The 26,819-nt window shown below is 35.7% G+C and overlaps 1 protein-coding gene across 1 annotated transcript in view; it reads left to right on the forward strand.

Moving 5' to 3' along the window:
* Positions 1-26,485, forward strand: part of HCN1 (hyperpolarization activated cyclic nucleotide gated potassium channel 1) — a 443,637-nt gene extending 417,152 nt beyond the window's left edge. Inside the window, exons 7-8 of the mRNA XM_003811014.8 lie at positions 14,220-14,384; positions 18,617-26,485. Of these exons, the coding sequence (XP_003811062.3) occupies positions 14,220-14,384; positions 18,617-19,506 (1,055 nt within the window). The 3' untranslated portion in view covers positions 19,507-26,485. The remainder of the gene's footprint in view (positions 1-14,219; positions 14,385-18,616) is intronic.
* The last annotated feature ends 334 nt before the right edge of the window (positions 26,486-26,819 follow it).

A 26,819-nucleotide genomic window follows, 5' to 3' on the forward strand; every position in this document is an offset into this window, starting at 1 on the left:
ATAATGAAAGGTGAAGAGGAAATAGGCACATACTATACATGGTGGAGCAGGAGAGAGAGAGAGAGAAGGGGGAAGTAATACACACGTTTAAACAAGCAGAAGTCTTGAGTACTCACTCATTACCATGACAACAGCAAGGGGGAAATCCGCCCCCATGATCCAATTACCTCCCACCAGGCCCCTCTTCAACACTGAGGATTACATTTCTACATGAGATTTGGGTGGGGACACAGAGCCAAACCATATCAACATACTAACAAAAACCTCCAACCGAATCAAACTTTGTCTGTCATAAACAATTTGCACATGATACTATTTATTAACAGTAATGTAAATTTTATTTTTCCGTATTTTTTTTTTTGCCTCTGAATCTAAATGCCACAGATTCTTTAGCAGAAATCTATTTTATCCTGCTTAATTAAACTGGTAAACCAACTGGAGTTACCTGACACTTGAATGGAAAAGAAAAATAGACGGAATTTTTCAAAAGCATTTTTAATGTGTTTAAATAGCTATCTCTCATGAACAAAGTGATTAGCATTTGCTTTACAACGTTCCAAGAAGAGTATCCAAAAAAGATTGCATAATTAAAGCAAATGTCCCAAAGAGTTTATTTATAGATGCTTTGATATCTAAAACATAATTTTAAGCTTCTGTTGTAAATATGATCCAAAAGTTGTACAAAGACACAAAGCACGAGCATGTTTGGCACCTTGGATTATTAGAGCAGAGTTTATGAAGATAGGAGGCCAAAAATATGTCCTCATGAGCACTCCTGTCAGTCCTTATTGTGGTACTTTCAGTGTGAGGAGTTTGCTATTGGCTTCCGGTAGATTGAGGCCAGGGAGATGAAGCTAAACATTTTACAATGCACAGGACAACTCCAGACACCAAAAAATTATCTGGCCCAAAATGTCAGTAGGGCTGAGGTTGAGAAACCCTAGTCTAGAAAGTCTCATTCAGTTTTATATATTGGAACACAAGTGGAGAAGTTAATAATAGTCAAATAGCATTCAGATGATTTCTCTTCGCATTTATTTTGTTTTTCTTCTGAGATTCTTTCAAGTCTTCCTTCATTCTCACTTGACCTCCGAAATTCCAGTTGTCTTTCATCTTTCTGTCTAGGAGTTTCTGCTATGATAGTGATGATGATGCAAAATAGTAAGTAAATGTACAGCTTGATAAATCAATATTCTAGGACTAGAGTATTTTAGTTATATTTTGCTAGTGCTCAACAACAGCAAAATTCTTTTTTGTTTTTAGTTGATGCTGTAAAAATTGGCTAGTATCCTTTCTTGAAATACATGAGTAGAATTTTCTTGTCCTGATATGGTATTATAATAAATTATATATCTTTCATGTTTCAAAGCTTATTTTTAATTATTTTAAGTGTTATAGTTCTAGAGGATGTTTTTGTTTAGACTCCTCAGGAAAGTGAGGGAGTTGGGACATGACCTGCAAATAACTTCTTTACAAAATATGTGCCTGCTTAAAAAATGTTAATACCAGCTAAGTATTTGATAATGTTAAGAAACTACTATTAATTTTGGGGGTGTTATGGTGATATTATGGACATTTTTATTTTAAGAATATTTATATTTTAGTGATGCATACTGAAATTTTATCTTTGAAATAATATGTCTGCAATTTTTCTCAAAATAATTAGGTGGAAATGTATGAGGTACCAGTGAAACAAACTATCAGTTGATGATTGTTTAATCTGAGCAAGGAACATATGAGATTTTATTATGGTATTTTGTTACACTATTCTACTAATTCGTTAGAATTATACTCTTCTACTAGTATTCTAGTAATATAGTATATTGTTACTTTTATGTGTTTACAACTTTCTGCAATAAAACATTAACAAAATATAGGAAAAATCTGCTTTTTTGTAACTTTTATCTTTTTGGAAAGTCATTTCTCATCCTTATGCTTCTCAAATATGGAAATAAAATACTGGTTTATTGAGTTTCTGGTTATATGAGGCTTCTTTGAACACGGTTTCAACAGGATGTATCACACCTCAGTTAAGCTTTGAAACAATGAGTGTGTGTCTTTTCTCCTGGATGAAAGCCAGACCCCTTGGTGGGAGGATTTCCTGGTGTCCTTTTTATCATGTTGACCAAATGAGTCAGAGAGAATTTCTTTTTTAAATATAAAAGATAATATGTGGTTTGGATAACCTGTTGGACTGTTTGACCTAATTCCTCACTTCACTTTGCTTAAAGTCACAAGCTAAATAGTGGCTTATACATCTTTAGTCTGCTGATTTCTGTTCTTTCCAGATTTTATTTGCCTAAGTTAAGATTCAATAAAGGACATCTATTTGTAAGGAAAAAAATGTATGTAACCAAGGAGTAGGCAAATGTTTTTCTGTAAAAGTTCAGATAGTTAATATTTAGGCTTTGTAAGCCATATATGATTGTATATCCATCTTTCATTTTTGCTTTTATTTTAACAAACCTTTAAAAATGTAAATCCATTTCTTAATTTAAAAAAAGCAGTTCAATAAGCCAATGGTTGGATTTGGCTATAGGACTCCTGATCTAACCCGTCTGTTCAAAACAAGCCTCTTTTCCAAATTTAACTCATTCTGAATAAGATATATAAGGAAAAAACATTCTATAAAATATATTTTTCTTATCATTATCATTGCTTTAATGTATATGCATTCTATATCAATTAACACATACTACTAACTAAAGTAACTAATTATTCATGTGGATTAGTATTTCTTATCAACCCATACTTAAGCTTACATACAAACTTTTTAAACTCAAAACCTCAGTGGCGTTTTTATGATTGTAATTATTACTTTCAATTTGCTCATTAGTGGTCATATAGAATTATGTTTCTTGGAGTGGGAAAAAAATCAACAGATATTTACCTCTGTTAGGATTGATTTGTAAGTGTGAATGTTTTCTTGATTGGGCAGTGGTAATAGGATTTCTTTATTTGCCTAATAAATTTTTTCTGTTATCTTGCACAAAGATTGATTCCCAGTCGTCCTCTATGAATACTTCAAATTACTGAAAAGTAGAAAATGAAAACTTTATAGGTAGGATATTAGTTTTCTACTTACCTCAAGACCTCTCTGTGGCTACTCACATACTGAACTTGAAGAACTCATTGTAATCTATCGAGTGAAGGAAATAAAAGAAAAGGTAGAGGCTCTTAACAAAATGGACTGGTATGAACTTCTAGACCTGAAAGAGGTCATGAGTAGAGATGTGTATGAGTCAGGCACTCGGGGGATGACACAAAGTAAAGATCAGATTAACTGATGATAGAGTGCATTGTAAGGGATCACAGGAAGAAAAGAAGCACTGTAAGGGATCACAGGAAGAAAAGAAGCAAGGGAAATTATCTCAGGAGTATTAGAGGCAGACTTTATGGCAAGTGAGATTTTCCATCAGGAAACCACAGTGATGCCAGTGGCCCAACACCACTTTGGGGATTTATCATTCTCACAACTCATGCACTCTGACTATTCTAGCTATTCATTCTTTACTTTAAATATCCCCAACAATGGGTATGATTAATTCTATTAGTCACAGTCTGATTGAAGCATCCCCATCAAAAGAGTTCTCCAGCCAGATCGTCGTATGGGCTGCTACCTGAGTTATAGATGACCATCTTTGGAGTAAGCATCAATCCTGGTTGAACCAGTTATCAGAGATTTTTAAAGTCACATGAGAAAAGCTTACCAATTTGTACAAAACACACACAAATACTGCTTTCATTTTTTAATAAAAGAATAACTGGATTAATGTGAGAAAGAGTTTCATGAAATTAGTTTTTTTATGCAAAAGTTTTGCTTTATTTGTTCCCAAAACAATCTTTTATCTTATATTCACTCCTAGGACAGACACAGCCTAGCATTGTTTTTTTGTTTTGTTTTGTTTATGTTTAGGTTCAAAATCATGGATGCCTCATCCCCTTTCAAGCTCTGTTGAAGTTTCATTTTACAGTGATTATTTAGAGAGACTACTTCTGTTCTCAGTGCTACAGCTTTAGATCAATCAATTCCCCAAAATTATTATCAAAACTTCTTTACAATTCTTTACTAAAAACTTCCCTTCCAGCTCATTTGGCAAACTGACTATAGATAAATATGCCTGTATCATGAAGCAAAAGATTTGAGAGAACAAATTTACCTGTTGGAGAAAGAGAGGCTAAGTATCTTTCCCATAAATGGCAAGATATGTAGAGAGCTAGAACTCTCCACTCTATTCCATGTAAGTTAATTTCTTAAAATAATATTTTGCACACGAAGTTTTTCCTGAAGAGCCCTAAAATAATAGTGTAGACCAGGACTAACTTTCTTATCCACCGAGAAATATTCTCTATGCCTAACCAAATACTTATGATCCTGTCAAGCTGCTCTTCCTAAAATTTCATAAAAATTAGCTTCCAAACCTTTCTTTGAACCTGTATCATGATACTATTTCATTCTAATGTCTCCTCTCCCCTCCTGTTCCTTTTCTCTTGTCCTCTTCATCCCCATAGTTTGTGTAATGTAGTTTCTACACTTTTTTGAAGTCTAACCAAGACCCTTCATGTCACCAATGATGTACAGAATTACTCTATGATGAATGATATGTTATTTGAATTTACATAAAGTCACTAGTAGGTTATTTAGCCTTGGAATTATGCTCAAATCTTTTTTCATATTATGCTTGAATTTATAATTCTCGACTCTTTCAGTCAGGATAAGGATACAAAATATACTTATTTTGTATTCTCCACAATTGCCTAAGGTACAGGTTGCAGGGAAAATGGTGGTTAACTTGAATTCATGTTATCTTTAATTTCCATTCCTTTTGTTTACTTTTTCCAACTTCTTCTAAATGAGGAACCCTTTTTAAATTATAAATCTGACAGCTATATGAACTCATTACCCAAAAGAAGCTTATCAGTGGTAATACCTATCCCTTGTTAGAATTGCAGATTCTTTCATCCCACTCCAGACTTACTAAATCCTAACCTGCTTTGCAGTAAGACAACCCAGGTGATTCCCATACATATTAAAGTGTGACACTGCACTAATGAATCCATTCTGAATGAATGAATTAATTTTTGCGTTAAATAGAGGAAATGCATGTTTAAATGTTGATTTTATCGTGTGCATGTGGTGTGTGTGTGTGTGTGAGCATCAAGGGAAATATTTTGGAGACAAATAACCTTTTAGGCTGTAGTAGACTTGCCTCATAAATATCCGGTGAATATATTGCCTATGGAGACTATTGTTTCTGCCACGTGTTTTTTTCATTTTTTAGAAGCACATTAAGCCACATAGGAAAACAGAGCTGTCAGGATATTACTTCAAAAAACACATTGGAGGTACCTAAGAGCCAAAAATCATTTGATGAATTTTTAAAAGCTGGCTGCATTTTAAAGGCATTTATAATTCAAGGTGTTTGATTAACTTTTGACGACTTGAGTGCTGCTAGATTTAAAGATTGAAAGGAACAATTTGGAATGGTCTGGTGAATTTTTAAAGACAGATAGAAGCAGAAAAATTGTGGTTTTACCCTTCTTAGCTTTGATATTTTTATGTTATTTTTGTTACAATCACAAAACAGAACCCCTTTAATCTGTTTATGTCACATGGGCTAACACGCGGCTACCTGGGATTGTTTCCTACCTACGTAACATATCTGTAATATCAGTAATATCCATTAGGTATTTTAACTTGCCAAAGACAAGTAGTACAAATATATATTCTATATAAGTTTACCAACAGTATTATGTAAAGCTGATTTTATGCAAGCTGAAGGAGTTACAATGGAAATGAAAGACACGGATAAAGAAGAGGAAAGGGAGAGAAGTTAAGGAGTGGAAAGTGTAAACCTTAATTTCAAAAATTCACATATACAACAAAATCAAACAATCATGTTACAAACATGTTTATGATTAGTAGGAACCAGATGAGAGCTTTGTATTATAACTTCTGTCAATTGGAGCCAAAGCTTCACAAAAAGATTTGCCTATTTGGTATATTGTATTCAAATGTGAGCACCTTGTTTTATGAAGAATATTTTTAATCTGATGTAAGCCATTTTCAGTTATTGATTGATTCACTTATTTCTTTTTTTTTTTTTTCTGAGACAGAGTCTCACTCCATCACCGAGGCTGTAGTGCAGTGGCACGATCTCAGCTCACTGCAACCTCCATATCTTGGTTTCAAATGATTCTCTTGCCTCAGCCTCCCAAGTAGCTGGAGTTTCAGGCGCCTGCCAACATACCCACTAATTTTTTGTATTTTTAGTAGAGATAGGGTTTCACCATGTTGGCCAGGCTGGTCTTAAACTCCTGACCTCAAGTGATCTGCCCACCTCGTCCTCCCAACATTCCATATTTCTTGAAACAAATAATATATGACAATGTTTGGTAAGTGATGACATTGCAAATGCAATCATTGCACTTCCTTTAAAGACCTTATAGTTTAGTATAAAAATTATAAACAAGTAAGTCCAATAATGTAGGAACTAAGATGCAAGATGATCAAGATACAGAGGAAGCACAAAGATAAATTCTCCCTGGGACAATTAAGAAAGAGTATTAGTGGATGTGAAACCATCTTCCTCAAGACACAGTCTAAGGAATTTGTATGATTAGTTTATGAACAAATTGTTTATGAGATGGTGAAAGATGATAGTTATATATCACAAATTTGGAGAGCTACTTGATGTGTGAAGCATTACTTTTATTTGCTTCTAGCAGGTACCATCAAAATCATAAGGAAAAATTAGAATACAAGGAAATGGGGAAAAAGGAAGGAAATTAATGTTTTACGAGTACCCACAATGTGCCAGGCTTGTGGTGGCACTCTTTATAGGCACTGTTTTATAGGCACTCTTTTATAGGCACTGTTTTAGTTAACCACATAACAGCTTTGTCAATGAATAACTTTGCTAACACATAGCTTGTCTGAAGAGTTGCTACTAGGTCAACATTCAGAGGCCCACGTGATCACTCTAATTTATATGTTTTAAGAGAGATGATTTGATTGAACTTGGAGCTAAGATTTGTTTGATAAAACAATAACTTTATTTGATCTAAATAACCATAAATAACAGGGCATGAGTAGTAGAAGAGGACACAAATAATAGTGCAATTAGGAATGTATCTATGTGAGTTGAAATGACTAATTATACCCTTAGTAAAATGAAAAATTGGGTATTCTGGTTATTAGAATATTATAATATGTAATCTATACATGAATAATACCTTCTTTATATCTATATTTAGAAATTTGTTGTATTCAATCTCTTTTTAAGAAGATTGTACAAAATGTGAAATGCATTAAAGAATGCATTATACTAAGAAATCAATCAAATACTAAAAAATTTGCACCTATTTAATGTTCTTTCCTAGTCTAAACTTCTTTCGATTTCTATTCAAATCTATTTGATACCCAGAGTACTTCTACCAACCAAACATGATATGCAAAATGATTTAAGCCAGATGTTATCATCTCCTGTGCCATACAGAGGCAGTGTTTTACTAGTTCACTAGTATAAATACAGAAAGTCTACAAAGACAAAAAGAAAGCAAAAAAGTGATATTTTCTCTTACATGTTATTATAACACAGTGAATTAGAAATCTAAATAATTTATAGGAAATTAGTATTTTGATGCACAGCAGAGAATTACTTTTATTTCATGGTATCAGTTACTAAAGAAGGAAGCAGCTTTTGTTTAGGTTACTATGAGAAGCTAAGTACAGTTTTGCCCAAAATTCTAGAAGCTCAGGTTAAGCACATTACTTCAGAAATTTCTGTCATGAGTTCCTGATTAGCTCTGTGTCACAGCAATGTCAAGTTCAGTTTTAGAGGTCAGGAAAATATTTCTGAGTTGCAAAACGTTTGAAGCCATTTGCCCTACCTTATAAAAATGACTGTTTATATAGGTGACAGTAATGTCAGGTGGACTTAAATGTTTATAATCAGGGTTAACTAATGCCAGCAAAAATAGCATTGAGAAGTTGATATATCTCACACCTTAAGGATTATTAAAGGTATACAAATAATGTGCTAGGCCAAATCTAGTCTCCCAGGCCACACTCTTTCTTACACTGATATTGGAAACAGAGTTGTCTGTGTTCCTATGACAGGATGCATTACCAATAGTTTTCATCTTAACTAGGTGAAATAACTACTTAGCCATTCATAAACGCCCTATAAAGAAAACCAGGAAAATTCTACCGAATTAAAATTAATATGCTAAGTCCCCATTACTTTTACAATTTATTATAGTATGTAAATACGCATCCAGATGAAGGGACCTATTACCCAAGTAAATTTGCACTAAGATTCTTAAAACAGTTATTACACCACTGGGAAGTTCTTAGTTGAGCTCTCAGAGAGTATACAAACAAGAAAAAAGCAGAAAGGCTGTAACAGACAGATTCTAGAAAGTATGCCAAGACAATCTTTAAAAAGCTTGCATCTGTAAACTGCACTGAATCTGTTCTTTGGGAGTCCAATTTTATTTTATTTTGTATTTAACTTTATTTGCTTTATGAAATCAACATGCATATCTATAAGCAGGTTAATTTTCTTCCTGATGAGTAAAGGCATGTCTACATTGAAAAAAAAATGACCAAATATTCCAGATAGTTTTCTTTATTATAAACATTGCACAAAACCTCAGAGATATGTTATGTTCCTCAAAGAAGGTACGTAAAACATTTGGCAAGTTCTATGACCAAGGGAAGATGCCTAACAGGTGAACCAATATTATCCAAAACTTAAGAAGATAACTTAGTGTGGGTTTTATGTTTATTCACTGTAATTGGGGTATGCATAAGCATTTTTAAATCATTTTGCCTGGGCTGGAAACTGAATGTAGCAGGCACTATGAGGGATATTATAAGGTAACTGTATGGTTTCTGTCTTTAAAATGTCTTAAACCAGCTAGGTTGATAAACCCATTATTTAGGAAACAGAAATTCAGTAGAATAAAATAAAATGAAATAGTGATAAACTAATACATACATAATTTCTAAGGTACCTAAAGGATAGTATGAGCTACAGATGACTAATTTTTTTCTATATATATCCTTTATTTAAACACCCCCCATCCCCGCCAAAGACACATATACACACAGATATGGCAAATACACCAAAACTCTGTAACACCTAACAAAGGGCTGTGTTTACTCAATAAGTAGATTTTCAAAATAGCTTAATACTGTATCAAGAGAAAATTAATTCACGGAGAAGCACCTGCTCTATTCATATTGAATCTGGACATTCAGTTCATGAAATCTAAGCCTCTTTGATCAGAAAGTTTACTCTTTATTCATTGCTAAGGGTGTGCCATTTCTTAATTCTGTTATTCATACTAGAAACAGAGTATGGAGGCTTTAAAAGAAGAGATTATTTTAAGTGTTTTTCATACTTCTTAATGACTATTTCTCCTCTCATGAATAACCTTCAATTGTTCTTTTTCTCACTAAGAAATTATTGAGGACATGCAGCAAGGTAATGGCTGATGAGTTTTGAGTTGGTAATGAACAAAGTCCTTTATATAACTTTTGGAGGGACTTTGTTGTGCAAGTCTATATTTAGCCCTTAGTTGCTCCATAGGGGAATATGTCACATTAAATACAAAGGGAATTTTTGTAGGTGATTAAATAATTTATTTCATTAAGCATGTTGCTATTTGATTCAATTATTCAAGTCAGCTAACATTAAGCCCCTACTATCTGTCATGTAGGCACTGGAGATATAAAGATTAATGAGACTTTACAGATAAAATGTTGAATGAAGTCTAAGTTAGTTACAGAGTTAAGGACAATAAAACTCTAGAGACATAATTGAGTTTTACTTTTCACTGATAAATAAACTCCACAGAATATAAATGTGTGTCTAATTCTCACAAACAAGAGCAAGTTGACTGAGACTAACACAGGACTCTAAATCCCCAGGCCAATACTACACCAAAAAAAGAATCCCTAAAATAGCCCAAGCAACTGTGTCTGTGTGTGTGTGTGTGTGTGTGTGTGTGTACCTGAATCAGCAGGAAACCAGACATTACTGCTGTAGACAATGCCCCAAACAGCACTCTACCTCATTAACTGGCAAGAAAGACCAAATTAGAATATCAGTGTTGATCCCACAAACTACAAAAGGTAAAATAAGTACATTATCTTTTTAAAATGTAATGAAGAGGTAAGATTTGCTGAGCAGTAACATCTAAGTTTTACTGAGATGGCAACACAGAAAACCTTTGGGTTAAGAGCTCATAACACACGTACACATTTCTTCATGTAGGCTTTAAACAGTATTTTAAAAGCATCCTCCTTGAAGATTTTCTTACCAATGGTAATATTTAACTGATTCAAGCCATGATTACTTAGTAATGCGTACCTATACTATGTAACATATGCTACATATGTTATATATTCATTATATGAGATCATCAGATGACAGAGGCCAGAAAATCATTTGTAAATAATGGTTTAGAAAAAATTTGACTAAACTTATATCTATGCTCCAGTAAATCTGTTTTTAACATATCTCTAAAATGACTGTGCATACTGAGAATAGCTATATTCTTATTTCTAATTTTTAAACTTGTTTTTTAAAATTAAAAGTAATATATAAACACATGGTCTTTGTAAAAATAATTCCAAGTAATTTCTAAGCATAAGACAAATACATTTCTTATTTAAGATGATTCCCAGGACATGCCTTTATCTCATCCCTCTACAGAGACCCAATTAATAATAGTAAAAGAATAAAATATAAACTCAACCACAAAGTAACCTGATGCATGAATTTGTATTTGGGAGCAACCAGGAGACGAGACAGAGGGACATGTTTCTAGAAGACAGAAAATACTTTTGATATGAGTGAAGTGCCAGATAACATTGGTTCCATAGCCAGCAACCATGGCCCTTTCTTGTTAATAAAATCTTGTATGGCTGGCATCATATACTACTTCAGGGATTAAACCAGTATTTACCTAATTCAATCACTAACAGTAGTTACCTTATTCCGATTTACCAAATATTCCGTTTTAAATCCTTTCTTGCAGCTAAGGCTGGCCACATGATGCAGTTCTGATAATAAAATGCCAGAGAAAGTAAGTTAGGGACCTGTAGTACAACTTTTGCCTTCACAATAAAAAGAAAGAAATATAGGAAGAAAGTCTTTTGCTGTCTCCCCAAACTTTGGATGCTGTTGTGTGAGTATATGAATGTGTGTAGTTGTTGCCATTAACTTGTGATCATGAGAAGAAGGCCAAGGAAAACAAAAGTATTGTGGGCACAGTGCCTTGGCATCATTGAAGTGCTGAACAAATGCTGGCCTTGCCTACTCCCAAATTTTGTTTTGTAATATAATGACATTAATGTATTGGATAAACCAGTGCTATTCAGGTATTCTGTAGCCTGCATTTAAATGTATGCTGGTGGTTACTGATGAACCTTGAAGGGAAAGTAGAGGGAACATGGAATATACGTACAAAGAACGGGAGCCAAGGAGACAGCAGGTATCCTGGAAGAATACTAAACAGGCTCTTAGTTAAGAGACAACAGGACCACAGAAGACAGAACAGAAAGTGGGTGACTTATGCTGATGGTAGGTATGAGACATCCCTCCCTCCATGTTGCGGAATAGTCTGTAGCCAACCATGTATCTGAGGATAGTGGGGGGAAATGTCAGTGGTTCGTTCATAAAGCAATTGAATGAGAGGGAGAACTAGGACAGTTAAGAGAGATGTCAGTGGCCTAGAGTAAAGCCCTCCTCATTCTGGTATTTAGAGAAATATGAGGACAAGCTCCCCGCCTATTTACCCTAATGAAAAACTTTAAATTAACAAATTCTGCAACATTACCAGAGTTTTTTATCTTTAAATGTGATTGGACATCAATAGATTACCAAAAGAAAACATTCAACACACAAGAGAAAGACCTAGAAAAAGAGACAAAACAATGTTTCCAGAGTAAAGAGAAAGAGTTCAGAAAAAATAAATTCAAATGAAAATATAATAAGTATAAAGATAAAAAATAAAAACAAAACTTTTTCTTTTCACTTTGTATAGCTTTAATGCAACATATTTTACACATATAATTCATTAAAGTGTAGAATTCAAATATCTTTAAGTAAATTTACCAAGTGATGAAACCATCACCACAAATCAGGTTTTAGAATATTTTCATCACCCAAATAAGATTCCTGTGCCCACTTACTGTTAATTCCCTTTTCCATCTTTTGCCTCAGGCAACCACTAATCTGTTATCTGTCTCTGCAGATTTGTATTTTCTGAATATTTTACATAAATGGAATCACACAGTATGTGGCTTCTCATGTCTGTCTTCTTTCATTTAACATTCCACACAAGATTTGAAACCGACACTTAGCTTTGTTTGCCATAATGTGGCAATCATAAATTATAATTATATGGCATTATACTTTAGTGACACAGGAATTTAATTTTGGAGTAGTATTCAAAATGCTTCTTTTAATTACCTTGTTTATATTACAGTAGCAGGTAAATTCCATGGTATGGTAATTTGCTTTAAAATTGACCAAAATAGATTTATTTTCCTACACAGACACACACCCATATTCAGGCACAAAAACATTCAGACAAACACACAGACCCCACAATATTATTTAGCAGGTTTACAACATTACTTTTTAGTCTTGACAAGAACAACAGCATAATTGATGGTTTAGGTGACATTTCCTAAAATCCTCTCTATCTTCCCAGACTGGTTCACGTGTCCTTCTCTAGTATTCTCAGAGTTTGCATATATGTGACATTGTTCTTACCAGATTGTATTCAAATGAACTCTGTATTAAGATAATGCTTCTATTTACTATCAGAATGTCATATAAAAGTAGATATGTTTGATTCATATTTTCAACTCTAACATCAATCAAGTACATGTGTCTACAGCGTGATTTATTCACAGTGTTTGTCAACATAAATAGAACTTCTTTAAATTAGCTCGAGTGTGAATTTAGACATTTAATATTATATTTACTTTATTTCCTATTGTTAGGTGACTAAATTTTAGAAATACTTCTATCATTTCTCTTTTCAAATTTGTTATTTTGAAGCTAAATGTTTAAATTATTTCCAAATTAAAAATAATCAAAGCCTACAGTAGTTCAAATCATAATTTTTGGAAAACAAAATGGAAAATTATCTCTTAATAGCTATATAGCTTCAGCTGGCCAATAATGAAATCCAAATTTGCAAATGTTTGTTTACCATATTTTGGAAATCTAAATTTCAGTAAGGAATTACCCTTAAAAGTCATTTAAATAGACAGTCCCTCTGTACATGTGGAATATCACTTTCTTCACACTGATCTCATTGGGAATATACAAACTACATTAGACATGCCTATATCTAAACCTCTGGTCTAGCTTTGTTTGATCATAGGACTTTCTAAGCCAATGTTTGGACTCATTTTGGCTTCTGTCTAGATTATACCATCTGCTTTCTGCCTTCCAGAATTCATAAAATCGTCTTTCTAATCATCACCCCTTTCTTTTTTCAACTCCTTTGTGGACATTTTATTCCATTTTCTGCATCTCTTTTGTTTTTGTTTTTGTTTTTTTTCTTTATTTCTTATTTCAGAGGATTGGAGTGGGAAGGATAAGGTATACTGTGTTTCAGCCTTCCATTTAAACCAAAAATCTCAACCGTGTTTTTTTGTTGTTGTTGTTGTCTTTTTTGAGATGGAGTCTCACTCTGTCGCCAGGCTGGAGTGCAGTGGCACAATCTCGGCTCACTGCAACCTCCGCCTCCCAGGTTCAAGTGATTCTCCTGCCTCAGCCTCCCGAGTAGCTGGGACTACAGGCGCCCGCCACCAAGCCCAGCTAATTTTTGTATTTTTAGTAGAGACGGGGTTTCACCATGTTAACCAGGATGGTCTCGATCTCTTGACCTCGTGATTCACCCACCTCGGCCTCCCAAAGTGCTGGGATTACAGGCGTGAGCCACTGCGCCTGGCCTTCTCAACTGTTTTTTTTTTTTTTTTTTAAAAAAAAAAAAAAACATTATTTTAAGATTGAGTATTGGCAGTTGGATACTTTTGTCAGAAGGAATTTGCTGATATAACAGAAAATGCTGCTAATAATTGTTTTTTCACACCGTGAGACTTGTTTTAAGTTGTGGGAAGCCTTAATGGCTTTTAAAAGAAAATGATCAAACAAGTCATTCTTCTTTGTTGTTTGTTTTTATAGAGATTTGCCTGCTGACCAAAGGACGTCGTACTGCCAGTGTTCGAGCTGATACATATTGTCGTCTTTACTCACTTTCCGTGGACAATTTCAACGAGGTCCTGGAGGAATATCCAATGATGAGGAGAGCCTTTGAGACAGTTGCCATTGACCGACTAGATCGAATAGGTACTCTAGTTTTCTACCTTCTTTATATAAAATTTAATCTCCTGGCATAATACAGGTTTGCAATTATAAGTCCCAAATGCAGTGGGGCATGGTGACTCATGCCTGTAATCCCATAACTTTGGGAGGCCAAGGCAGGTGGATCATTTGAGGTCAGGAGTTCGAGACCAGCCTGGCCAACATGGTGAAACCCTGTCTCTACTAAAAATACAAAAATTAGCCGGGTGTGGTGGCATGCACCTGTAATCCCAGCCACTCAGAAGGCTGAGGCACGAGAATCTCTTGAGCCTGGGAGGTGGAGGTTGCCCTGAACCAAGATGGTACCACTGCACTCCCGTCTGGGAGAGAGAGTGAAACCTTGTCTCAGAAAAAAAAAAAAAAGTCCCACATGCCAGTTTATAGCTTGCTTGTTAATTTGTGTAGAAATAGCAATTAGCTGTAGCCATATTTCTTGAGAGATCTGGGTCCCTATCTATCTCTTCTAAGTATTCTGGGTTTATTTATTAATGTCTATTTTTGCTAGCTAAACAAACTGATTTCCCGACTGATGCCAAAACAATTTGAATCTTCAGGTAAAAAGCAATGATAAAAATTCTAGATAGCATTGAAATAGAACTAAAAATATGATATATGAGTCTATATTACAAACTAAGTTTTATCACTTTTTTTGTATTTTTGGATCAACTTTACATTTTATCTTTATATTAGGAATTGAAAATTTGCACATTTAAATTAATCTCAGCAGAGACATAATAAAATGTTTGTAATATAGACTCAAGCAGAAAAAAAAGCCTTGATAGTAATGCCCTACATAGATGCTTTACCTCGCAAACATCAACATATTTTAAAGTCTTTTCTGCTACCAAATAAAAAAATATATATACAACCATTAGGCCTTATTAGTTATGCTAGTTTGAAGATTTGCATAATTGCCATAGTAAAGTTAGCTTGGATTGGCTTGCTGTTAACATTCCTAGATATCCTGGAACATTATGTTATAAGGTAGTATGCATTCATTTTCCACACCTAAACCCTCTTTGCCACCCTCCCCTTCTCTGCTTTTTTTTGGTCAGCTCGACTCTGCTCAACCTTCCTCTCTCTGTTTAGATATCACCTCCCTCTAGAAACCTTCTCTGACCTCCCACTCCCTACTAAGCCCAGTTCCTTGGATGCATTCTCCTATAGCCTCTGAAGCTCCCCCATCACAGCACTGCTTTTATTACTGGCTCTAGAGATGCTAAATTTGTCAATGTAGAGCTCATGTTTAATTCACCATTACATTCACAGTACCTAGTATACAATGAATATTTGTTGAAGAGAGGTAGGAAGGGAGGAAGGAATAAATGAACTCAAAAAAGATGGGGCTGGGATCACTTGTGATAAACAAGGAGGTACCTCAACTGCTTCATTCTTATTAAAGGTAAGGACTTCAGATTGATAAATTGTTATGTTGGCTTTTTTTCTGCACTTCACATTCAGATCTTCCTTTCTCTCTATATTAGTAGGACAGCAGACTGCATAAAGATCTGAAAATAGATTAGAAGTAAAGGCAGTATTTGGACATCATCATTAGATATAACAAACGTATTAGAAATTCATATTGAAATCTTAGAGATTTAACAAGACCTACTCATTCAGGGAGACAATACCCACAAAAGAAGTAGGCACTCCTGAAAGCACCCTTACTTAATTGGAAAATAACTTCACTCTTTGTAGTGTGTGAGTGTTTATGTTAGAGACAGAGACTAATTTCTAAGCAATGAGTTTCTTCCTAAACCAGCTAGACATCCTTAGAGAAAACATTAAAATCAGGATATGTCACTAGATAATTTCTGTTAATCTGATACAGCTTCACTTTCATCTAACTTATTGCAGTTAATTTTTTTTTTTTTTTAAGACAGAATCTTGCTCTGTTGCCCAGGCTGGAGTGCAGTGGTGTGATCTCGGCTCACTGCAGCCTCCGCCTCCCAGGTTCAAGCAATTCTCCTGCCTCAGCCTCCTGAGTAGCTGGGACTGCAGGTGTGCACTGCCACGTCCTGCTAATATTTTGTATTTTTAGTAGAGACGGGGTTTCACCATGTTGGCCAGGATGGTCTTGACCTCCTAACCTCATGATCCACCCATCTCAGCCTCCCACAGTGCTGGGATTACAGGCATTAGCCACCGCGCCCAGCCTGCAGTTAATTTTTATAACAATATTATTTACATGAAATGGTTCGTAATCAATACAGGCAATGCAATTTCTAATAGGCACTAAGCAATTGAATTTTTGATCTTTATAACATAGTAAGAGTGTATTAAAAGTTACATTATTTTTCCCAAGGTTAAAGATACTTAGATTAAGATATTTTGACTGTTCACATAATCAGAAAGAAACATTATGCTTCTCGGTTTTGTGGCCATTGCATATAGATGTATGCTGCAGTTAGTTAAGCAAATATGCTAAATAAGCATTTATATTTATTACTAATGTAGGAGTTTTTGTTCTTTGGGAAATTAGGACAGTCTGTAAGTAGGGAGAGGTAACTATTTTGGCAGTCATTTAAAATGATTGCATTCCTAGCAGTCAATGAAATTACAATCCATATTTATCTTCAAAAATATATTTTGTTACCTTTAATGTGTTAGTTTATTTAGCAATATCGCAAATTGATTCACTTTTCAGTTACCATATTCACTTGGAGATTAGTGTATCAATGATGCCATAGAAAAGTCACTACTTTCCCCTTCTTTCACCAATCCACTATTCATTCTAATCATTATTATGCCAGAGACTGTCTAGTATTGCAAACCACTCAGAAGATGATGGCAGGAAAAGCTAAAATTTATTGAGGTCTTAGAGGGAGCTGAGAGCCTGCAATGCACTATGCCCTTGGTCCTCACAACAACCATTCAGAAGAGGAAAGATCATAAAGTCGGTCTCAATCTTGGCTGCATTTAAGAATTCCCTGGGGAAGCTGGGCATGGTGGCTCACGCCTGTAATCTCAGCACTTTGGGAGGCCGAGGTGGGTGGATCACAAGGTCATGAGATGGAGACCATCCTGGCTAACATGATGAAACTCCATCTCTACTAAAAATACAAAAAATTAACCGGGCATGGTGGCGGGCACCTGTAGTCCCAGCTACTCAGGAGGCTAAGGCAGGAGAATGGCATGAACCCGGGAGGCAGAGCTTGCAGTGAGCTGGGATGGTGTCACTGCAACTCCAGCCTGGGCATCAGAGCAAGACTCCGTCTCAAAAAAATAAATAAATAAAATAAAATAAATAAATAATAAATTTTAAAAAAAGAATTTCCTGGGGAAATTTGCTTTTAAACTACTGAAATCCAGAGCCCATGTATGATTATTTAGATTTAATTGGTAGGGAACAAGTGGATGTTAGTATTTTTTAAAGCTCCAGAGATAAGAAAAATATCCAACTAGGACTGAGAATGACTGGTGTAAGACACTGGGTGAAAAGCAAACCCTGATACAGTCCTCCTCAGATTTGCATTTGGGAATCACCTGAGGATCTTAGTAAAATGCAACATCTGATTCAGCAAGTGGGGTCAGGCCCAGGAGGCTGAGTTTCTAGCAAGCACACAGATGAGACAGAGGCAGTTGGTTCATTTTCCATAGCAAGGATGTGCAATCACTTTTTTGTGTATATGGTCTTTCTCAGCCCTGTTACCTGCCAACCATGTTTTTTTTGTTTTCCTGGGCACTGTTCTTACTCTTCTCATGTCCTGATCTCCTTTCAGGTAAAATGAGATTATGAACACACCTATCTGACAGGGTCGCGGGTTACATAAAATCATCTACCTAAGGTCTTTTGTAGAGTGCTTATCACATAGTACGTGTTCAAATGTTCTCGCTTATGTCTCCATGGTCCTTTCTTGAAAAAGTAACTTTAAAATCAAATGTTGATTCCAAGCCCATCCTATTCCAAAAGCCCTTTCTTCCCCCATTCTTCAAGGTGGCCCTCATGTTAAATATCTCCATTTCTTCTGTAAAGTGGCTTTTTGCCATATTACAGGCCGTTCAACTGGAGTAGAAGGTACGAGTTCCCAGAGAAATATAGGAAGTGTGAAAGGTAGGAGCCACATTGGTATTTGGTGTGTAAAGGTGAGTGACTGGCTTTTTAAGCCTCTCCTGTGAAGCACAGCTATACTTCTGTTTGCAGGAGCCACTCTCACTTGTCGTTGTCATCAGTCATTGGTAGGCTTTCTAAGTGCCTATCTTTCTTTTGCTGACAGGAAAGAAAAATTCAATTCTTCTGCAAAAGTTCCAGAAGGATCTGAACACTGGTGTTTTCAACAATCAGGAGAACGAAATCCTCAAGCAGATTGTGAAACATGACAGGGAGATGGTGCAGGCAATCGCTCCCATCAATTATCCTCAAATGACAACCCTGAATTCCACATCGTCTACTACGACCCCGACCTCCCGCATGAGGACACAATCTCCACCGGTGTACACAGCGACCAGCCTGTCTCACAGCAACCTGCACTCTCCCAGTCCCAGCACACAGACCCCCCAGCCATCAGCCATCCTGTCACCCTGCTCCTACACCACCGCGGTCTGCAGCCCTCCTGTACAGAGCCCTCTGGCCGCTCGAACTTTCCACTATGCCTCCCCAACCGCCTCCCAGCTGTCACTCATGCAACAGCAGCCGCAGCAGCAGGTACAGCAGTCCCAGCCGCCGCAGACTCAGCCACAGCAGCCGTCCCCGCAGCCACAGACACCTGGCAGCTCCACGCCGAAAAATGAAGTGCACAAGAGCACGCAGGCGCTTCACAACACCAACCTGACCCGGGAAGTCAGGCCCCTCTCCGCCTCGCAGCCCTCGCTGCCCCATGAGGTGTCCACTCTGATTTCCAGACCTCATCCCACTGTGGGCGAGTCCCTGGCCTCCATCCCTCAACCCGTGACGGCGGTCCCCGGAACGGGCCTTCAGGCAGGGGGCAGGAGCACTGTCCCGCAGCGCGTCACCCTCTTCCGACAGATGTCGTCGGGAGCCATCCCCCCCAACCGAGGAGTCCCTCCAGCACCCCCTCCACCAGCAGCTGCTCTTCCGAGAGAATCTTCCTCAGTCTTAAACACAGACCCAGACGCAGAAAAGCCACGATTTGCTTCAAATTTATGATCCCTGCTGATTGTCAAAGCAGAAAGAAATACTCTCATAAACTGAGACTATACTCAGATCTTATTTTATTCTATCTCCTGATAGATCCCTCTAGCCTACTATGAAGAGATATTTTAGACAGCTGTGGCCTACACGTGAAATGTAAAAATATATATACATATACTATAAAATATATATCTAAATTCCCAAGAAAGGGTCAAAAGACCTGTTTAGCATTCAGTGTTACATGTCTTCCTTTCTTTAAATCATTAAAGGATTTAAAATGTCGTTGTAAGATTATTTATTTCTAACCTACTTTTACTTAAGTCCTTTGATATGTATATTTCTCTATTTTATGAAGAGTTCTTGGATTCAATGGAAACAAAACTGATTTTAAAAAGGCAACTCAAATGAACTAGTAAATAGCACCAATCAAAACTTTCTTTCATTAGCTGTGTCTCTGCATCTAAATTGTTAATCATTAATGGTGGAGAATTAAATAACAAATCCCATTTTATAGATCTAAATTGTATTTTGGTGCTTTCAATTTCGAATTAGGTTAAAGAATGCACTACTTGCTTGGCCACCGTAGGAGACTAGCATTGCCACTGTTAAGAATATCACTAACCTCAAACATGTTCATTGATCTTTCAGAAAGCTGAGGGAAAATTAATATTTGTCTTCATGTGTTATTGGACTTTTACCAAGACTCGATCAATGTTAGTTGTAAATAACTTTTTCAACCCAAATAAAAATAGCTATTCTGTGTTGTATGAAGGTAAAAGTCATGGTTTAAGAATTTAGTTTTATTGCTTCACTTCAAAACTTAGAGTTTTAAATTTTACAAAACCTGATTGTGAGAATTATTCAATTGTAATGCAATGGCTTGAAACCTACAATATTATTTTAACCTGCAATGTTTTATGCAAAATTGTATGCTCGAATCTACAAATTGCTTGTATTACACCAAAAATCATTACTTTTCTTTCTTCTTGCCATAATCAAGCATCTGAAAATAGTCCCTGCATGCTTCTGGGGAAAAAAAAATAGGTTCAAATCAGTCATTGTAGAGAAAGGCTTACAGTATTTCTCGTTTCTAGAAAAGCATAACAATTCATTAATTGCCTATCTTATAATTCCTATAAGGCTGACTTGGATCTCTGACTTAAGTCTAGAAGTGAGGTTTTCACTTTTATTTAATATTATTGCTATTATTATTTAAATAGTTATTTGTAAACCACAGCTTGATTTGGAGTTAAGTGTTGTCTGTGTCTTCACTGTAGCTGGTAATTTACTATGGTATTAATTTAAAGAAATAAATTCAATACAGCATCACGTCTGTTTGGGAACACACATTTTGCTCTATGTATATTGTAACTAAATGGTTAGTAAACTTTAAGGCATGTGGTGACTAACGTAGCCCTTAGATAGGAGGTTTGTCATTTTTAATGTGTTGAAAATAGTACAGACATGGTGACAGAAAGCAGGGGTAAAGTTGAACGTCTATGAGCGTTGTTTGTCTGTTTTCTTAACTCTTTACATGATCTGTGAGCACCTGCTTCTTCTCAAAGAACTCCCTTAGTAATCATTTGTGCCTAATGCATCCCACACATGTGGAGTATGACTGGAACACAATTGAAAGATTCCTAACAACTGGCTTCGGTAAATAACCCAAGTTAAGAGCATGACTTAAAGTGGAGGTCTTCAGTATCTCTGGCACTGGCAATACATTTAAGAACATACAGAGATCACACATTATGTGGGACAGGGCCTGCAGATAGACTTGAGGACAGAAAACAAAAACAAAAGCAGAAACTCTAAAGTGGATCCTTGCTGCCTGTTATGCCTTTTGTGGATATAATACCTATAATACCAAAATGAGTTGTTATGTTTAATTTCAAACAAATCCCAACTGGTGTGGAAGTAATTAACTGCTAGTCGATGTAATGTAATCATCAATATGCTGGTGACATATGATGGCATGTCAGGAATACTGTTGTAAGAAAGGGATTGTTCAGTCTACCTAGAACCTATGGGAAAGCTGCAAGACCATTTACATATCAGTACAAAACTCCTTTATTTTATTAAAATATGAGAATTAACTTCAATTTATTAAGATTACGTATTGGTCCTTTAAATTATTAAAGGTTTACATTTGATAGGATTAATGGATTTGGTAGTGAAATATTTTTATATATATAAATTTTTGGTTTTTTATTTTGAGCACTATTGGGAAACATAAGCAAAATTGAAATGCATGGTCTTTCAGTGCAACCATACAATTTTTATTCACTTTGTAATAGAATGGACAAAAAAACTAAGGTTTATATGTTAAACTAATAAAAAGGTACAGGGTAAATTATATACATATATGTATGAATGTATATATACTTAGATTAAGAAAAAAAAATGACTCACATTCCTGTAATATAAAGGTCCATTGCTAGTTGAAAAGTGAGCTCTTTTCTCTGTACATAGTGAAGCCCGTATGTATGGAGTTTTAATCTGTACAGAAAGGAATGTATTATTCATTGGTCTTTCTGCTGCTGGAAAGATAATAGAATAGCTGATTCTTACAACAACTGTATGATCAGGGATGAGTTAGAGTATTTCTTTTGTCTTTGCTCAAAGCCATACATATATAAATATATATAAAGATTATTAATAAATTCAACAAAAAATAAACTATAATCATGAATATTTTATTTTATCAATATATGCTAATCAAATGTTTTATTTTATTAATGAGTACAGCTTTGCCTCTATTTTTACATCATAAAATTTCCAAGAGCTTATACTTGATAATCACATAAAATCAATTATATTCTATAATTCTGGAACGAGAGGACTATAAATAGAACATGGATTTTTCAAACACTTCTTTGTTTACCTTTTTCATATAGTAAAATATGAGCTTATTTTCTTTTTTGCTCTGTGCCTTTTTAGAATGTGGTTGTTCTCCAACTTCAAAACACAACCATTTTGTGTAATTATTGGATATACAGATGAGAAATAGTTTTCCTGTAATAATGGTAAATAATTGTCCTGTAATATATTTATACAAACCTATTTTGTTATAATAGTTCTATGACATACCTATTTTGTTATAATAGTTTTATAACATACCTATTTTGTTATAATAGGGCCTTGGGCTCTATTATAACAAAACAGGTTTATATAAATACATTCATATTTATAGCCTTAAACAAAATAGGTTTGTATAGTAGGCCCAAGGCCCTATTATAACAAAATAGGTTTGTATAAATATATTCATATTTATAGCCTTGGGCCCTGCAAAGTTATTTGGAGAGTGATAGAACCTCCCCACACAAGTGGGTTTTAAATGATACCTAAAAGACTAAGATGGAGTTTATCATAATGAGAATAAGTAGTGAAGCATTCCTGAAAACAAGGAGGATAAATAGTAGCAATGGCAATATATTCTATTCACCAAAAAAGTAGCTTGTCTCCAGGTCTGGATGACCTCTTCATAAGTGAACAATTCCCTGATGAATGCTGTTCCACTTTAAAGAGATGGTTATTTTGCAATTTATAAACTTAACTGAGCATACTATTTTCAGGACACTACAAAGTACATAGTCAAGTTATTACCATCATTCCTATAGGACAGAGAATGATTTAAATATGACATGTTTAAAATTTTAGATGATTTATTTCAAATCCTGAATTATGTCTACTTCAAATTATGAGCAATCTCTATTATCTTTCAGGACTATTTAAAAAATCTCCATACCTCCTCTTTCAGCTTAGGTTTTTATATTTGTTAATTTTACTATGTTACTTTGCTTCTATGGCCCTCACTTGCACTGTTTATAATGTTAACCTGTTTGAATGAGATATCTCTCCATTATATCTTTATCTTTTTAGAACATGTGCCATAAAACCCATGTGGTTATTTTGTTCATATGCACTACAACTAGCAAACTTTTATTTTATGTTCACCTACTTTAAAAAGTACTCATACCGTACCATGGGAAAGAAACATGGGCCTTATAGAATTGAATGCTGAGCTATTTTGAGTCCTGAAAACAATGGCCAAAAATTTAAGGAACTGTGGTTGCTGCATGCACCAAATTGTAGCACATACAAATAAATAAAATACAGTTCTATAACTGTATTCAATATGGTTATTTTCAAGGAAAAATAGGATAGAAATTTTCTTTGAAAGATTTGCTATTGTACTTAGGGAAGTATACCTGCTATTACCCCTCAAAAGCAATGACTTTCTTAAGCAATTTCAATTTTTTTCCTTTTTAACAACCCTGCACTTGCACAACCCTGCATCTCTTGTCTCACCCTAATGCTGACCCTGCTTCCAATTCAGGCTTTGACAGGGACAGATGGAGATTTTAAGGTTTTTTAATGAGAGAAGCCTTGCTGACATTCCCCCCATCCCACCTTGAAAATTATTTAAAGATGATCTTAAAAGAACCTACAGATAATGCTCTGAATTTGTTTACAAGGTCCTTGATGTGGAGAGAATGAGTATTAAATGCTGGGGAAATAATTATCATTTAGTGAAAAATTAAGCATGCTTTTCTAAAATGTGGATGTTTAACAGAGCACAGCTGATTGGGAACACTGGCAGTTCAATGCAGCTGGAGTGTCTCACAGGGTGAAGAGGAACCCAGATCAAGTGGGAAATAGGGATTTCAAAAACCTTCTGAAAGGCTTTTAACATCAGGGCAAAGGTTTTACAGTGTTGTACTTTATATTCTTAATTTAAGCTTATCAACGGGGAAGATTCACATTGAAATGTCTGTTTTGCTAATGTAACAAGGAATAAAATAATTTATGACACAGCAAAAACTGGGGGCTATTTACAACCCCACCCTGCCTTGTGAGGATGCTGGGTCCTAAGGAAGGTCCTAGGTTTGCTAAATAGAGTAATGGGAATAGGAAACTGAAAGTTTACTTGCTTTGCGTAAGATAAAGAATATATTGCGGCAGGGAAGGGGTACAAGAAGATAAGAGCTAGAACCTGTGAGAAGGGAAAGAAGTGATAAAATAATTTTGGCTAAAATAAAGCAAGTTCTCAGGCCAGGCGTGGTGGCTCATGCCTGTAATCCCAGCACTTTGGGAGGCCAAAGTGGGAGGAATGCTAGAGGCCAGGAATTGGAGACCAACCAGGGCAGCATGTCAAGACCTGGTCTCTACAAGGAAAAAAAATTTTTTTAATTGACCAGTATATACTTACATACCTGCAGTGTTTAGAAAGCCCGACTACAGGTGGTGTATTCCTGTAGTCCTAGTTACTCAGAAAGTTAAGGCAGGAGGATCGCTTGAACTCAGGAGGTCAAGGCTGCAGTGAGCCCTGTTAGTTCCACTGCACTCCAGCTTGGGGGACAGAGCAAAACCCTTTCTCAAGAAAAACCCAAACAAACAAAAAAGTGAAGCCAGTTCTTTAATTTCTATTGGAGATATCACACACACTCCAAAGACTGGCAATGGTGAACATTCTTTGGAGCTATTTTATTTCTAATGTAACATCAATGGCCATTTACTCCCAAAGGGAAACATCTTTTTTTTTTTTTTTTTTAAGATGGAGTCTGGCTCTGTCACCCAGGTGGGAGTGCAATGGCAGGATCTTGGCCCACTGCAACATCAGCCTCCCAGGTTTAAGCAATTCTCCTGCATCAGCCTCCAGAGTAGCTGGGATTACAGGTGCCCACCACCACGGCTAGCTAAATTTTTGTAATTTTTAGTAGAGACAGGGTTTTACCATGTTGGCCAGGCCGGTCTCGAACCCCTAACCTCAAGTGATCCGCCCGCCTCACCCTCCAGAAGTGATAGGATTACAGGCCTGAGCCACCGCACCCGGCCCTGCTATTTTTTTCTATGTAGTTGTTTCAGTAATACCATATGAGCAGAGAATACTATTGATTTATTCAATTTAAGAAATCTGAATAAATTAGTAAATATAATAATTCTTCAAAAGAGAAGGACCACTTTATGTTTCCAATAGATTATATAATTGAATTCAGGTAACGTAGAGTTATTCAGACTTTTTTTTTAAATAACGGAATTTTGCAAAAAACAGGTTGTAATTTTGCCAGACTGACCATCGTTTTCTACAGAGAATATTCAGATGTGTAGAGGCAAAGAGACTTTCTTGAAAGGTTTTTATTTCCTGTTAAATTCGTGAGGAAAACTCCTGAGAAAGGAAAGATTTACTTTTGAAGGAAGAAAGAACATAACCCAAAGAAATTCGAAAGATTCAAAAAGAGTTTTCCAAATGTATTCTCATTTCTTTCTCATATTTGTTCAAGGTCTTAGTTTCCAAGCATTCAAAATTAAATTTTGTTTGCCTAATTCTTCTAACATCTATTACCAACCTAACATATTACAATTCTGTTTAAAATGTGCAGTTCTAAATGTTCTTGCGTGCCTCACTGTGGAAAGTGTGGTGCATGGAACTGCAGCATCAGTATCACCCAGAAGTTTATAAGAAGTGCAGAGTCCTTGGCCTTACCCTGTACCTACAGAAGTCTGCTTTTGGGCAAGATCCCCAGATGATTCATATGTGTATTAATATTGAAAAAATTGGAACTAGTAGGTCCTAGAGGAGGTAAATTTTAAGGGCTTTTTAAGGGAACTTCCAAGTGTGAAGACATTTCTGGAGGTGACAAGTCAACATAGCATGGGATCTTGGCTAGACAAGGAAAGCGAGAGAACATTAAATAAACACAAGCAACGACAAACCACCTATGTTATAATTTTATCCTGGACCATCCAAAGTTTACTCTTGGTCATGCTGTCTAACCCAGCCTGCCTCCTGGCACTTGCTAGTTAGAACCAGGGAAGAGAAAACTAATATGTGTTAGGTATTATAATTTCCTTATGTCACAAAAATGTTGGTGCCATAGCTAGCAATGTTTCTTAATATCACATCAGTACAATGTGTCCATTGCCTTCTGTAACATTTTTAATGCTATCAATAATACATTGACATTATAAAAATAAATGAATGTGGTCAATATTTTGCAAAGAGCTTCTCTTCATCAGCTATATCTATACACCTGCAGTGTTTAGAAAGCCTGACTACAAAAACTGGCTCTACTGCTTATGTCTTGCTCTACTTGCTTATTCTACCCATGGTAGAATTATATAGTCATATTGTGTCCAGAGTTGGTTCCTTCCAGTGGGTTCATGGTCTCACTGACTTCAAGAATGGAGCCACGGACCTTTGCGGTGTTACAGCTCTTAAAAATGGCACAGACCCAAAGAGTGAGGAGCAGTAAGAGTGAAAACAAAGCTTCCACAGGTGGAAGCAAACCCCAGTGGGTTGCCTCTGCTGGCTTGGGGGTGGCCAG

Source organism: Pan paniscus, chromosome 4, assembly GCF_029289425.2.
Source record: "Pan paniscus chromosome 4, NHGRI_mPanPan1-v2.0_pri, whole genome shotgun sequence".
Taxonomy (NCBI): Eukaryota; Metazoa; Chordata; class Mammalia; order Primates; family Hominidae; genus Pan; species Pan paniscus.